General features: G+C 42.9%; 1 protein-coding gene across 1 annotated transcript in view; it reads right to left on the reverse strand.

The window, feature by feature from the left end:
- The window catches only part of HSF5 (heat shock transcription factor 5), a 780,982-nt gene that overhangs the window by 281,108 nt on the left and 482,441 nt on the right, over window positions 1-17,433 (reverse strand). The window contains exon 5 of the mRNA XM_078679489.1: window positions 4,670-5,221. Coding sequence (XP_078535615.1) covers window positions 4,670-5,221 — 552 coding nt within the window. The remainder of the gene's footprint in view (window positions 1-4,669; window positions 5,222-17,433) is intronic.

The raw sequence follows: 17,433 nt of genomic DNA on the forward strand, positions 1-17,433 counted from the left end.
CACACTTATGGCGGCCATAAACCCTGGTTGCTATTTGAGTGTGATCTGCCTTCCGCCTGCTTTTCCAATTACACGGATACCGAAGGTAAGAACCAGGCTGCGTGAGTCCCCCCTTTTTTTCTCCTTGTACCAATGTTAGACACATCTTGGAATCATGCTAACAACCAGTCATATTCTGTCTGCAGCAATACCTTGAATCCTTGATCGCATTGTTTCTTGCTCCTTTTCCAACTGCACTTCTATTAGGTTTCTTATCATAATATTGCAGTGAACCAACAGGAGCCATATACTTTTTCTAATAGGGATCCCTAGAGTCTTTTTGATTCTAATTTGAGCATACAGCACGCCAGTTGTACGCTTCTTATTATACCTAGTGGATACCATCTGCATGAATCTCCCAGATGCAAGTCTATATCAATAGGACTCGTAGATAAAATGTGCCTCGTACTTTATCTATGAGATTGTTTTCACGCTGCACGCTGGGAATATACTATTTATCTACTGTCTTACTGCCATAATGTGTTAAGTATCTTTACATTATCTGCGGTCACTTTGAGAATATATTAACCTCTCAGCTATACCATCAATTTATTATGCATACACTAAGGTATAATCCTTTTTAAACTTTTGAATAGTAATAATAATAAGGTCCATAAAGTCACATTAAATCTTCTCCAGCCTAGTATGTACTTGTACATATATCACATCGCTTAGATTTATTGCCTCACATTACAGTGGATCACGGCCATCTTCGACGTGAGAGTAGCATCATCCATCTTCTGGTCACCCTACCTGGACTAGAGGATCCCACATCATTTAGGCTTTATTATAGTGTTGGACCTCTATTTATGATAGGTAATGTACTCTGCTTGAATATCATTTCTTTACCTTCACATCTCCAGTGCTAGTACAGCTCTCCCATGTACCAACTATGTCCCTACCTTGTTGTTCCCTTACAGAATCATCTATCAAGTCTGAGGCTCCATACTACCCTCAGCTATAAACACTATGGGATTCCACGAGGTACATAATGAATACCCTACTTGAGAACTCCTTTATCGCATGGAGTTATCGGATTAACAACACTTTCTATTTATTTATTTTTTCTATTGACCTTTAATGTCAAAAATACTTCCCAGATTCCATTTCTGTACTCCCATTTATTTCTCGGGATATCGTTCCTCCATCTAACTTTTTACTCTTAGGTGTCTCTGGTATTGTTGGTTTCTTTCTATGTCTTGGTGATGGATATTCAGCACATATGGCACAATGTCAAGCTTAACTATTTGATATGTGTTTTTGATAGTTATGATTGGTTTGCAATTAGTACTTTTAACTTTTTGAGTCTTCTTGGACTGAGTTTTATCACCTCAAATCTTTTGGTAATTAATAATGTAGTTGGACCGTCTTCTTTCTAAACATTGATTCATGTTTTGTTTGTACATGCAACCTCTTTCTAGGTTTCAGTTATTTTGTACATGGCTTCCTAATGAAGGCACACTGCCGAAACGCGCGTAGGAGACAGATTTCCAAGAGCGATGCCAGAAATGATTATCCTCTGTATACATTGATATGATTATTTGGCTGTATGATCTTGATATTAACTGTATCATGTTAAACAGTTCTTCATATATCACTTATTGACACTGTGTATACTGTATCTGATATTTGGTCAAAACAAGAATCTTATTTCTGTAATTTGACTTTTTGAACCCAGTGTGAACATACATATAGAGGACTATATGATGTTTTCCTTATTTGTGTATCTAGTTTAACTTATTTATAAAAACAATAACAATAACAAATATTTTTGATACCACTGAAGAGAGGTTGCATGTATATGCTTATGATCAACATTGTCTAGGTCCATAATTATTTCCATTGTTCCTAAAATTGCGATATTCACACACTAGGAAAGGTGACGCGCCACTTGGAGGGCTGGGTCCAGGTGTGAGTTCAAAGTTTTGGAACTTGTTGTATCCCTGTAGCTCAGAACAGCTAGCCCTTGGATTCACTCTGGTAGTACTGGGTTTAAGCAGCAAGGCAGGCCTCAAGTAGCAAGGCAGTCCTCTGAGGACACACACAGGCCTCAAGCATCAGGGCAGACCTCTGAAATAAAAGACAATCCTTCTGAGTGCCCTCTGCAGGTTTAGGAGTGAACAGAAAAGTCGGTCTGAGGGTCCTATATTTATATGTGGTGCCAGCTTTTGAAGTAGGAGAAACTTCTAGGCCTTTCTACATCTGGTTTTAGAAATGTCCCCCTTCCCCTGCCAGGCTGCAAAGAGGTCTAGGGTTACAAAAGACTGGTGGCAAGTTCTTTGTGAGTGTTCTGGAGACAGCCTCTTTGAAATATATGTGGGGAAGGGAACAGCTCCACCCCTCCCATCCTGCAAACTCCTAGGATTCCTTTGTCTCACTGTCTGGGAGGAATACACAGAGGCCAAATGCTAACTGTTCACAGTCATGTGAGTCAGTACATAGGCTGCAGGCACCAAACGGTTAGGACAAGAAAACGACAACTTTCTAAAAGTGGCATTTTCAGAATAGTGACTTAAAATCCAATTTTACCATAAAGGAGGATTTTAGATTGCAATTATTTCGAGACAAAACATGACATTTCTATCGGTCCCCAATCACAATGTAGCACATGTATAATGTTATAATGTAACCCAATGTTATCTTATGGGAGAGGTCGGTCTCAAAGTAGATAAAACATTATTTAGGAGTTTTTCACTACCAAGACATAACACTTAAAAACATATATCCTAGCTTTTAATAAAACTCACCCTGCCTTTGTGCTGTTTAGGGCCTACCTTAGGGTGACTAATATGTATTAAAAAGGGAGGTTGAAGTCTGGCAAAAGATTAATTTTGCTTGGTTGAATTCCCGTTTTAAAACTGCACACAGGCTGCAATGGCAGACTTGAGACATGTTTTAAAGGGCTACTTAAATGGGTGGCACAATACATGCTGCAGGCCCACAAGTACCAATTTAATTTACAGGTCCTGGGTACATATATTACCATTTTGCTAGGGAATTATAAGTACATTAAATGTACTAATTGGGGGTAAGATCATTTTACCGTGTGTGAGCACTTTAGCACTAATTAGCAGTGGTAAATTGCATAGAGCCCTAAAACCAACAAAATCATTCCAGTAAACATGAGGGGAGAAGGCAAAACATTTTGGGGACGACCACACCAAAGGCTGTCAGATATAATAGTGGTTATTTTTCATTTAACCCAGATCAGCCTGCAAAGAGGTTTTAATGTTTAGTGTAATATTTGCAATTACATTTTCTAAAAATTAATATCAAAGATCTTTCAGAAAACAATGTGAATTTAAGTGGAGCCTGAACAATGTAAAATTGGATTTTGGGTTTATGACATTTAAGTACTTTACCACATATTCATCCCCTCTCAGTAAACAATTTAGCAGCCTCAACTGGTTTGGTAGTTTTGATAAAAATCAGTTTAAGAAATGCCCTTCTAATACATAATGCAAAGATCCCCATAACAATTCTTTGTTATTGAGTGCCTTCCTACAAGGAAATTTGGTTTTATTGAAAGAATTAAGGTAGAATTCCAAAAACATTCCTAGGAGTTCACAGGAGCTGCTTTGTTGAAGTATTGCATCGAGAACTTGGCCAATCTACCTGCAGTTGTAAAGCATTCAGTACAATAGTGATATGGGACCATAAAATACTCATAGCAACGCCTGGCTCTCTCTAATATCTAGTCACATCGGAGCTATGGAAAACCAAGAAAAGAAATTACACCTTTGATAAAAAAAATCCTTGACATTTAAGCAACAGGGGATGAAACCTAGATCAACCTTCTCTACTGTACCAAAACAAACTTTTTCAATCCTGGTAAAAAAGATTGTTGGAAAAGATGAGGTATTTGGAGGATTTAGCTTCTGTACCACCGAAGCCCCTTTTGATAAGATATAAACAAGTGCTACATTCAAATTGATGCAACCTCATGTATAATAAATATGGATCATGAGTTTTGTAGGTTTGTATTAAATCTTAGAACTGTTGCACTGCTTCTGAATAACAATCAAATGTGAATAACAAAAGTAGTAAGTTTAGGATTTTGTTGTAAGTTAGTTCTGTGAATCGGCCCCTATGTAAACACAATTTCAATGAAACAATGGCATGAAATAAAGATTACATTTTCTTTTTGGGTATAGGCTTTGTGTTTGACTGTTTATTGGCACAGGAACATTCATGGTACAGTAGACTAAACTGGATCCTGAGAAATTATTATTAAATATGGTTGACAGCATATCAGATAGGCACAGCTTCTCCAGTATGTGGCTACTCCTAACCCAATACCTTGTTTAGATAACACAAATGTCTCCTAAGAGTGTTCCTAATTTGCTACTATGTTCCTCATACAATACACTTACTTAAAATGGTGCTGCAAACTGCACCAATTGGTGCTAAGTTGTGCAATTTTGTCTTGAGGGAAACATTATCCCAAATGCTAATAAAAGGTTAATTATGCTCCTTTGATTGGTCCAACGTGGGGGGTTATTTGCACTCTTGCCAGAGAATATTTTGGTTTTAAGTTTGGCTCTGCTCTTTAACATGTAAATATAAAATTAGTTCACCTGTGTATGCAAGTCAATGAAAATCATCTTAACAGAGACAACTGCGTTCTTACCTGCAAAGTATTGCTTGGCAGATGTTCCTCTACCAACACTACAGCTAACTCTGATGATTGAGTCAGCTCCTTCTCCAGTTTCACAGATACCTCTTCTGACCCTTCTGATACTGGATTTCCTACACCAACAGTCAAGGTGGCATCTTTAGTACTCTGTGTACCATGATTCGAGTGGGCAGTGTATAGAAAATTGGGAGACTGCTGTAGTGAACAAGTGATTGATTGCTCACTCCCCACAACAAAAGATGTTATGTCAGACGCAACAGGAGTGAGGGACTCCAGCTGGCTAGGCTCTCTGTTGCAGGATACCTCGGTAGAGACAACTTGGTTTACTTGCATCTGCTGGTCTGATTCAGGCTGTGGTGCAGATTCCTCCTGGTTGTCCACAGTGTTCACTTTCAGCATCTCCAACTTGGAGGAAGAGTGTAGCTCATCCACAATTTGGAAAACAGCCTCCAGATTCACTTCAGTCTTCTTGCTTTCTTCTGAAGTGTTACAGGACCAGTTTGAGGGCATAAATTCCATCGGATATGAAGATTGCATTGGTGGGCTCTGAAGAAACAGAAGAAAGCAGTTCTAGTACGTATAAATAAGGAAACACAGTAGAAAATATTTTTCCTAGAGATGGTTTTAGTATGTCTGCTATAAAGTGCCACCGTCACCTTGTGTGTGTTGCCAATTGAAACAGCTCCAATTGCAGAAGAAAATGTGAATAGATCAGGTATTACAAGGTTATGTGAGCTTGCTCCGACACTAACACCAAAAAGCAATATTGTCTGTTATACTATCAAGAGCTGAAAATCTTTAATATGATTATCTTCTAACATCATCCAGCTAGTAGTGAGAGACCTACTAAGGATGCCAAATTGATGATCTCACAGTGGAGAAGACATTCACTGACAAAGATATTCAACATAAATAAACAGTCTTCGGAACATGGTTGCAAAAACAATTAAAAAAACAAATGGAGAATAGCTGCCTTTCAATTTAGGCAAAGAAATAATAACTTACTTGGCCGATTGGTATTTTCAAAAATACATAAGTTTTTCTAAATATATATTTTATCTCGATTAACTCAGTCTCCAGATATTTTATTCATTAGTACTGAAACTGAAATTATAGAAACAGAGTGCATGACCTGTTTCACATTGTTAGGAATTCAGCTAAACAAGTTTCTCTTAGCTTCGACTTCAATGACCATGTTAGCTCTTTGCATTAGCAAGTAAATATCCTCCATAATCTGCCTTTCAGTGACAACAGTAGGTTTCATAGGACTATATGAAAGATATCATTGCTGGCGAACTAAATCTTCCCCATCCCCATGGAGAAACCTCATAAAGAGCATGTAAATAAACTCAGGCTTTTCTAAATGAGGTCCTTAACCTAACCTTTAAGGTAGAGACTGCCATGTGCGGCAAATGGTCTAGACACGCCACTGCTCCTAAGAAAAGTTTACATACCTGTAGTCCTGGCTCTTCATTGTAGGAATGTTTACCGACGACATACATTATTATTATTATTATTATTATTATTTATTTTTATAAAGCGCATAGTCACCCGGAGGTATCCCAGCGCTAGAGAACCCTAGAACAGTAAAACTGAGGACCGAGGCTGAGTTCACGGGGAGGGCATGAGAACTAGGGAAAATATTCGGCGGTCTCCCGGCTTCCGCCTCAGGAGTTTTCAAGGTTCTTGAATAATTCCCCCCACTGACCTCAGAACACCGTTACATAGTTGAGTCCCATGGAAACACATAAAAAAATGTCTCGGTTGTTGAAAACGTGTAAGGGGCTGCTTTGAATTAAGGCAGCCAAATGTATAAATGACTTGAAAGCTGGTTGTAATTTATAATGCACTGGCTGGAACTGCCATCATTGTGGTTCCTGTCAATACATTTTTTTCTGTTTGGTGCAGGGCACCGTCAGCGGGACGGAGCACTGTACCAAACAGGTTGTTTTTTTTATTTTCAGAAAGAAAATCCTGATACAGGATTTTCTTTTTGACAATGAAAAATACAATGCTCCCCTCACCATGGGAGTCCTTATCCTTGGCGAGGGGAGCATTTTGCAGTTTTCAGGGCCCCTTACTGTCAGGGTTTTCCTGGAGGTGACGAGAAGTGAAAACTGACCTGTAATTCCTCCCATATAAATTAGGTGGGTGAAATAACAGGTCAGCCTTCAACAGCCCCTTACTCCATAGGACTATCAAGAGGGGATTAATCACAGCGGAGACGGAGTACTCTACTGTAATTGACCCTAGGGTCCACCGCAGTTAAATTTGGTGGGCGGACACCATTCTTGGCGATAAAGATACTCTGTCCTTGCCGCCAATATTTAAATCAGGCCCTAAATCTGTTCAATGGAAGCCTAAAATGGCTAATATTTTATAAATGTACAGCAGAATAAAAACCTGCCACATGAATTCATAATACAGTATTGCAGCATCTTTTAATAGACAACACAGCACAATGAGATTTTTGATCAGAGAACATGAATGTAAAAATGTAGCCTGTTTGCTTTCATTCAATGCAGATCGAAAAGAGCCTATCCAATTAAGAACCTGGGAGGCACCCCCACCCAGAATGCCTTGTACTGCTGGTGTCTCTCTTACCTAATTCTTTTTTTCCAAGGCAAAGTGTAGAGAAGAACAATAGTTACTTACCTGTAATCTGTAGTTCTCCAGTATTGGTGTCTTTCATAGATTCACATGCCTGAATCATTCCCCGTCGTCGGAGTGGGAGTCCCACGGTACATAAAAAAGCAATAATATGCCATAATTACATAGATACAACCTGGTAAAACCAACCAGGAAGTAAAGTAGCCCAAGCTGCAGGAGAAATAACCTCCACATCCATGACTATCCTAGCCATTTTGTATAGTCCAAACTGCAGCCAATCAGGCAACAGCACCCACCAGAAGCTTCTCCCCAGAGGCTCAGGCTCTCAGATTTTCTCGCAAAGGAGTGATGATAACCATAGTAGCCTAGAGACTCCAAGGGGAGGTGGGCGGGTGCATGTGAATCTATGAAAGACACCAATACTGGAGAACCATAGATTACAGGTAAGTAACTATTGTTCTTCTCCAGTATTGGGGTGTCTTTCATAGATTCACATGCCTGAATCCGAGTAGAGAGCAGTATATATACGTGTTCGGCAGATGCTATTTGCAGTAAAGTTTGCATATAAGGGATGCCCATAATATACAATATATAATCATGCAGAAATGCAGTTACATGAGCATGCATAAAAGAGCAATAAAGCATAACAAGCGTTTGACAGCAAAAGAAGAGGTGGGAAACAGAGCCTCACCTTATTTGAAAAGATTACGCAGAACTGCTTGACCCACTGAAGTATCGGTCTCGCTGGCTGCATCCAAACAGTAGTGTTTGATGAAAGTATGGCGGCTCGCCAATGTTGCCGCTCTGCAGATGTGCTGGAGAGGGACTCCAGCGAAAAGAGCAGTTGATGAAGACACGGCTCTCGTAGAGTGCGCTCTTGGAGTTGCTTGCAAAGGTCTTCCTGCTTGTGTATGGCACAAACACGATAGCTGCAGAAATCCATCTTGCAACTGTTTGTTTAGATACTGGTTGGCCCCTACCGATTCCTCCATAGGCGATAAACAGCTGATCAGATTTACGTAAAGTGGCTGTCCTTTGTAAATAGAACTTTAAACACCTCTTAATGTTCAGTGTATGCAATGCCCGTTCCGCAGGGGATTGTGAGTTAGGAAAAAATGTCTTTAAGATGACTGGCGCATTTAGGTGAAAGTCTGAAGGCACCTTAGGCACGAATTTTGGGTTTGTGCGGAGCATTACTGAGTCATGTGGAACTGTAAGAAAGGTGGATGAACTGTCACAGCCTGGATATAGCTGACTCTTTTAGAGGAAGTCAAGGCCAATAAAAGTGACACCTTCCATGTAAGGAATTTCAAATCGACTCTGTGTATCGGTTCAAAAGGATGGCGCATGAGCTGCGCTAATACTACATTGAGATGCCACGATGGTGGTGGATGTCGTACCGGAGGAAACATTCTAAAAGTCCCTTGAAGAATTGTTGTATTATTCTTGAAGAATAAAGTGAGGTGGACCCATCTTGTCTGTACCTTGAAATTGCTGCTAGGATAACTTTCAGAGTTGCATGCGACAACCCCGACTTCGCCAGGTGCAAGAAAAAAGGTAAGATTTGCTTTGGCGTATCTAGAAAAGGATGAAGTCCAGCTGAAAGACACCAAATACAGAATCTCTTCCATTTAAGTCTGTATGTTTTAACAGTAGCAGGTGCTCTTTCTTTGGCCAGTACTTCCTTGCAATCTGCAGGGATATTCAGATGGGCGAATTCAAAGTACTCAGGCGCCAGGCCGCTAACTTCAGAGATGCTGGGTCTGGATGGAAGATCTGACCATCCTGGATGGAAAGGAGGTCCGGAATTGGCCGGAGCTGAATAGGTTCGCACTCCGATAGGAGAAGGAGCTCGATGAACCAGTATTTACGAGGCCACCTGGGGGCAATGAGAATCAGTCGACACGGTTCCTTCTTCATCTACCGCAGGACCCTGGGAACCATTGGTATCAGAGGAAAGGCGTAAGCAAATTCTTGAGACCAGTTGATCGAAAACGCATCCCCCTGAGAGTCTTTTTGTAGATGCCAGCTTGCAAAGAACTGGCATTTGCTGTTCTTCCTGGTCGCAAAAAGGTCTAGATCTGGAAGACCCCACTGTTGAAAAATCCGATCCAAAGTTTGCTGATGGAGTTCCCACTCGTGATTTGACACTGTTGTCCTGCTGAGAGTGTCCGCAAGAACATTTGCCGTTCCCGATACATGCATCGCCTGAAGATTTATTCCGTGTCGTATCGCCCATTCCCACAGCTGTTGGGCTTCCTGAGACAAAGGAGCCGATCTTGTGCCCCCTTGCTTGTTCACATAGTACATACTCGTCGTATTGTCTGTGCGAACCAATACTGTGGCTCCCTGAATGACTGCGTGAAAGGCCTTGAGGGCTAGGAAAATGGCTCTGAGTTCTAACAGATTGATGTGCCATTGCTTCTGCTGAGGACTCCACTTGCCGCTGATTGTTAGTCCCTGAAGATGAGCTCCCCATCCTTCGAGGGATGCGTCTGTGGTAATTGTAAAGGTTGGAGCGTCCTGAAGGAACGCACAACCTTGTTTCAAATTCTTTCTCTGTGTCCACCAGCGAAGGGCACCTCTCATGCGAGAGGTGATCTGGATGAGATCCTCGAATGAGCCTGAGACCTGCAACCATTGCAAGCTGAGTTCTTCCTGAAGAGGTCTCATTCTGAGACGGCAATTTGGTATCAAGGGAATGCAAGACGATACCATCCCCAGAAAGGATTTGAAGTGTCGGACAGAAATTGACTTTCTTAAAAGTAGATTCCGAGCCATGTTTTGTATCTTTCTTTGTCTTTTGTCCGATACAAACGCTTGGAGCCGCAGAGTGTCCAGTGTCGCTCCCAAGAAGGCTTGTCTTTGGGATGGAACTAACTGTGATTTGCTGACGTTGATGGACAGACCCAGAGACTGAAAGAGAATCAGACACCAAGATAACTGGTTGTCTGCGACTGCGTAAGAATTGGCCTTGATAAGGCAATCGTCTAAGTAAGGAAAAATTTGTATTCCCTCCAGCCGGAGGTGTGCTGCTACCGGCGCCAGGACTTTTGTAAATACCCTGGGTGCTGAGCGTAGTCCAAAGGGAAGGACCCATAACTGATAATCCATGCCAGCCACTCTGAATCGCAGAAACTTTCTGTGACGAGGTAAGATGAGGATGTGGAAATATGCATCTTGGAGATCCAAGGTCGCCATGTAGTCTCCCGCTGATAGAAGATGCAATATTTCCTGTAGCGACAGCATTCGGAATGTCAGCCTTTTCAGAAATTTGTTTAAAGCACGGAAATCTAGAATTGGACGCCATTCTCCTGACTTTTTCTTTACTAGAAAGAATCTGGTATAGAATCCCATTCCTCTCAGATGCTGAGGAACTTTTTCGATCGCTCCTTTTTTCAACATCAAATTGATTTGGGCAAACAGCTCCTTGAGATGAGCTGGAGGTGGGCACTTTGGGGGAACGTTTGGAGGAAACTTTTTGAATTCGAGGGCATGGCCCTTGGCCACAATGTCCAGGACCCACCTGTCCGATGTTATCGATAACCATTTTGAGTAGAATTTCGATATTTGTCCTCCAATTTTTTTGTGAGATTGCGGTAGAAGCGGTGGCAGGTGACAAGGCTCATTACCGTTTCCTTTCCGCGATAAGCAGGTTTTCTCTTGTTCTGGGAGTAATTGGTGTTGCGCTGACCGTAGGACTGATAACGTTGGCCTTGGTAGCGTTGATTTCCCTGCCTGTAGGAGGACTGTTGACTATATCCTCCCCTGTTAGAGAACGATCCCCGTCCTCTCGCGCCTCGAAAGGGCGGCTTACGAAATTGTAGGGTGCCCAGGGATCTAGCCGTCTCCGTGTCCTTCTTGATTATCTGAAGTGCTTCTTCCACTTGCGGACCAAACAGGTGCTCTCCGTCGTAAGGCATGTCCAATACCTTGGCCTGGACCTCATGGCGGAACGAAGTGGACTTAAGCCAACCTTGCCTGCGTAAGACGGCAGCCCCTGCTAATTGCCTGAAGCCAGTTGAGGCTACGTCATCTGCAGAATTAATTATCTCTGCTGATATTCTTTCTCCTTCCTGTAGAACTTTTAGAGCTTCGGAAGGCTCTGTCAGCAAATTAACATATGGCGCGATATCCTACCACATTTGCCGGTCATATCTGCCCAGGATGGCCAGTGAGTTGGCGGCTCGGACTGTGGTGGCTGCCATAGTTGAAACTCGCTTTCCAATAGCATCCAAACGCCTGCCATCCCTATCTGGAGGGGCTGCGATTGGAGAAGAAGGGTTCCTTGATCTTTTCTGTGCAGCCTGTACAATTACTGAATCCAACTTCGGGTGCCCCACAAGGCAAGCTGGGGACTTATCAGGAGCCTTATATTTCTTATCAATTCTTGGCTGGGCTGGAGGTAAGGAAGCCGGAGTAGACATAACTTTAATTCCCTCCTTCCAGATAAATTCTATGATTGGAATAGACTTTGATTGCTTCCTCGGCTGGTCTTTAAAATCATACAAAAAGCACTCCTGCTCTGTATGTTCCATTTCAATATGAAAGCGTTTTGTAGCCCGCTCCATTAAAAGGTGAAAACCACCTACATCCACTGGAGGTGAATCAGCGCTAGCCGGTGGTGGAGGAGAAGGAGTTTGCACCTGATAATCATCCCACTCCGACATCAAGGAGCTATCGTCCACTTCTCCTTCTTCCCTTTCTTCTTCATCAGAAGAATGCTGCTTGTCCGGTTGATTGGACGTTGTAGGTGGAGGAGACTTTGGGGGTCTGAAATCCGGAACAGGCGTTTGAACTACTGGAGTAGGAGGTACAGAGCTTGCTGACTCTGATGGAGGAAAATGCCTGTAATAATCATCCAGCATGCCCTGCAGGTTTGTAAGCAATGCTATGGGCACTTGAGCTAAAGAAACATTAGCCACAGGCGACGTCACATGCTCAGGTGACTACAGATCTTCCTGTTCATCCTCCTGATATTTAATATTTAATTCCGAAGGACCTGTTGCTGTCCAAAACCTTTCCTCAATAACGGAATCCTCTTCGCTTTCATCAGAATCCAGTAACTTGTCTGGAACTTGAGGTGACAAGCGTAGAGGAGATAAAGGTTCCAAGCTTGAACCTCGCCTGTGCAGCAAAGACGGCTTTGGTGCGGATGTAATCACCGTAGACGGCAACCAGACCTGCATGGTGGTACATGAGGATAGTTGCGGCATTGACGGAGGCCCCAACACAGGGCTCGTCGACGATAAAGTTGCTTTCGTCGATGAAGATGGCTCCGTCAACGGCGGTGTCTTCATCGACAGCGTTGTCTTCGCCGACGATGGTGGCTTCGTCGATGATGTTGGCTGCGTCGACGATGGTGTCTTCGTCGACGGCAGTGGCTTCGTCGATGTTGATGTCCTCGTCGACGATGATGACGTCGACGACGATGATGGCTTCGTCGACGGTGGTTTCTCCGTCGACGGCGAGGCAACCGTCGACGAGCCCGTCGACGATGCTTTCTTCGTCGACGGTAAGGCAACCGTCGACGGTGACGTCGGCGAAGCTAATGTCGACGGAGTTTTCTTCAGGTTGCTCGTCGACGAGGCGCTGACGACGGCAGATGAAGACTCTGTCGTGGACGAGATAGGTCTGACGGATACATAGACCATCGTCGACGGTGAAGACGCTGTTGACATAATCACGTCAGGCTTAGGAGAGGTAAAAGTTACCGTAGACGTTAAAGTAGCGCTGACTGGGATCCTGGTCGACGAAGAAGTTGACTGAGGCACCGGCGACAGCAGGGTCGATTTCTGAGGTAAAGTCTTCTCAGAAGATGATTGAGGTAACTTTTGGGTTGATCTTCTCGGGGGCGTGGATGACCCAACCTTTTCCTTAGTAGGGGGAGTAGCCTTAGATGTGGAAGGCCTCTCAGACCCCTTAGTAGGTTGCTGCTTCCTAGCAAGTTTAGCCCCAGGAGAAGAAAGTACCGCCTCTGCAGCCCTCTTTCTAGAGGCTGAGGTAGACCCAGAGGCAATACTGCCTACCTCTGAAACAGGATGATCCTGATCATTTAGCTTTTGTAGCCACAAGAGCAGGCGGCCCTCCCTGTCCCTGAGGGTCTTCTGAGGGAAGGTCCTACAAATCTTGCAGTCCTTCACCTGGTGGTCAGGGTACAGGCAGTAGATGCACTTCTTGTGGTGGTCTTCCTTAAAAAGCCTGAGCTTTCCACAAGAGTCACAGAAGTCATAAAGATTTATTGGATGATGACATCTTCAAAAGTAGATTCCTGAAGGAAATTAGAGAAGTACTGAGCAGAGCTCAGAGAGACTCCCTTCACACGACGTGCCGTAGAAAATCTGAGAGCCTGAGCCTCTGGGGAGAACCTTCGGGTGGGTGCTGTCGCCTGATTGGCTGCAGTTTGGACTATACAAAATGACTAGGATAGTCATGGATGTGGAGGTTATTTCTCCTGTAGCTTGGGCTACTTTACTTCCTGGTTGGTTTTACCAGGTTGGTTCTATGTAATTATGGCATATTATTGCTTTTTTATGTACCATGGGACTCCCACTCCGATGACGGGGAATGATTCAGGCATGTGAATCTATGGAAAACACCCCAATACTGGAGAAAACATGTTTTATTTAATGTATCAACATGCACAACTACTCCAGCAGCCAGGGAGGAGGGTGGGTCCTTTATGACTTCAATGAAGATTCCTAAGATGCAGAACCAGAACTATAGGCACATAACCTTTTCTTCTGAATAGTAGGATTTTGACTGATAGTCATAAATCGCTTGTATACAGTAGCATGCTTAAGAAAAATTATAAAAAGGCCACTGGCAAATCTATCGATGTATAATAATTTAAAGAGAGTTTCCTGTTCCACCCACCCTAACTTCAGCTTGAGTATCAGTGTCTAAACAATAGTGTTTAGTGACCATGTGAATTGATTCTCATGTTGCAATTTAATAAAGCTCTCTGATAGGATCATTTCTTATCCATACAGTGGCAGCAGCTTTCCCCCTTGTGGAATGAGCTTTAGGTTTCTGTTGTGTCCTCCCCCCAAGCAAAACACTCCAGGCAGGATAGTACTGGTAGTAGATTTATTGGATAATCAGTACAACATTAAAACAGGTCGTGCTCTTCCTCAGCCCATCTCCAACTGCCTCCTGACGCCCTACATTCAACACAGAATCCAAGTACATCAGGCCTTCCATTACATCACTGCCTTGCTGCATAGTACAAACCCCAACACATTCCCCTTCCATAAACAAAGGAAGTATACAGTTAAACACCCAACAAACAACCACAAGACAGAGTACATCCCCAATGCAGCACTAAGACCGCATACTGCAAAAGTATACAAATATATGGAGTAATATTCTTGAAAAATAGCTCTCACACAAAATAAAAATAAAAATGTGATTACATCGTATAATATGAGAAATTTGAAAGATACATTGACAACACCTTGTAATGAGAAATATGCTTTGCAAAACTCAAATGGATTTGACAATATTATTAATTAATTATCTAAGATAATCATCCAACCACCCAGGAGCTTTCTACATCCTCTGTGGACGGCTAGTACCCCCAACCCATGGACAGTTGTCCACCCTTTGTTCCTGGGATTCTGCCACGTTCCCACGATTTCCACACTCCTACTCATCCATCTCCACATCTCTTCCACTCACTTCAACTAGTCTGGGCATACTCCACCATTCCTCTGTATGTACTCCCACCTCATTGGATTTCACTTTGACAATACCGGAAGGTCTATGAAAACCACCATCACTCTTAGCATGAAACCGCGTTATTTTAATCCACACTTCATCAGCCACAGCCTATCCTCTCCTCACCACCCCATGCTTACGATCAAAAATGGCTTTGTATTTCTCCTGATACGCCACAATCTTCCCTTTCAAAGTCAAACCAAAATGACGCAACCTGGCAAGAACCTCAAAGAATTTCCCTTCATGGTCCCCTTCATCCATCCTTACCATACATCAGAATGTTATCCTAGAAAATTTTGACTCACCCTCTGGAAACAAGCTGCAGCAGGTGCAAGCCCAAAAGCCATGCAGGGAACCTATAAGCCCCGAGAGGGGTGGCAAACAAGGTAAGGGGTCTCGACTCTTCACTCAGCATCACTTGATGATATGCCGCTGATAAAACCATCACACTGAACACTCTCCCTTTAACATGGACAGCTTTTGTCCAATGTTGGGCAATGGCTGCCTATCCTCCCAATGGTTCCAATTGAGGTCACTCAAGTCAACACACATCCTCAAACTTCTTCCATTATCCTTGGGTGCCAAAATCACAGGAGCCAGCCATTCCGAGGACTCAATTTCTTCAATTACCCCTAACTCCAAACAACCTGTTCATCTTTTTTCCCAAGGCATCCGACATCAAATGTGGCACTTTCCTCACCTTATGCACCACTAAATTCGCTCCCTCCTCCAACTTGATCCGATGCTCAAAACCATCTTTTTTTCCCCAAACACCTCAGGGTATCTCCTCACAATGTCCTCATTTTCCTGAGCGCAGTCCAGTAACATAACTTGCTCCAAGGCATCTGGATTAAGGGTGATACCCAGATCTTTCTGGTGTCTCCACCCCAACAGACAATCTCCTCTCTTTGCCACATACACCTTTCCCCATGTCTTCCTTCCCTTGTAATCAATTAACATGGGCACATATCCCAACACTTCAATAGTTACTCCCCCATACCCAAAACATTTGATGTCTGGTTGGAACAATTCAATGCCCTCTGCACCATACACCTTTTCCCAAGTACAATCACCCACCAGGGTATAGGAAGACCCGAATTCACCCATTTGGTCCACTGTTTCCCTCTAATCACAACCCATACTTTAGCATGTCCACCATCTCCTTATCAAACGAGACATCTTTTGAGATTGCCTCTTCTGTAGTGATAAACACAACATGTCTCACACCTTCCTCAACCTCTGGAAGCAGATGCACCACTTTAATCTCCGCATTCATGTCAGTGGGGCCCTTACACACTCTTGCAAAGAGCCCCTTCCGACCACACTTCCTACAAATAGTATTTTTTGCAAAACAGTTGGGGCAATTTGCAGTGTGCTGTCCACTGCCACAACGATAACACTTGAATTTCCCACTGTCCTCTTTGTTTCCACTCTCTCACACTCCTCATCCAAAATGGTATCTTTCTTGTAGCCAGCAACATTAGAGACTGCTATTTCCTCATGATCTTCCTTCCGCATTTCCATCACCCAAAATGCTGTATGCTAAATTCCTTCAATAATGGCAATGGCTTCCTTTAAACAAAGATTCTCTACCAAAAGCCTCTCTTGTACCTTAACATTGTTTGAACAACGTATAAGTTGGTCACTACTAACTAATGAATTAGTTAGATCACTTAACTCGCATGTTCTGGCCAAATTCCCTATGCATGTCACTTAACTTTCTATAAGTTAATTTTTTCCTTGTTGGCATGTAAAAATCATATGATGTTCCAAAATCACGTTATGTGTGTTCTGAAAAGCAACTCCAACATGTTTACAGACATTTCGTACAATCCATTGCATCACCCTCAACATGACCCACTGGTATACCCTCCAAACTTTCATAAAGATTTCTGCCCTCCTCCCCAAGATTGTGTAACAAAACACCTTGTTTCCTGGATGCAGAAAATGTTTCCCCTAATCGCCACCAAATAAGAGTCAAAAAGCTACTTCCACCTAACCCATGGTATTGTTAGCTCCCCCAGGTCATTTCAAAATTAGGGAGGTTCCAGTATCTTGGCAGTGGACAACATACTCACTCCTCAGTGCCTCTACCAAACCAACACAATAAAATAAAGCAACAAAATAAAATAATACGTTAAAAAACAACCCTTGCTCAGTATACACTTAACAAGTGCACTGACCAGTTTGCCAAGCCCCTCGATAGGTAAAGCACACAGAAACACCATGCAGACAAGAAATACCTACACAGCGTGAAACAAGTCACAATTAATACAGTCCAGTAATGCAGTTCCCCAAGGCTGAGCCGAGTCCTCCTTGCAACCGGGTAACAGCAAAATCTGCTCCCTCTGTGCTAGCCGATTCCCTGTGAGCCAATGCCTAGGATGTGACACGTTTCCATCTACTTGGGGCACCTGATGATATCAAGG

Source organism: Lissotriton helveticus, chromosome 3_1, assembly GCF_964261635.1.
Source record: "Lissotriton helveticus chromosome 3_1, aLisHel1.1, whole genome shotgun sequence".
NCBI lineage: Eukaryota > Metazoa > Chordata > Amphibia > Caudata > Salamandridae > Lissotriton > Lissotriton helveticus.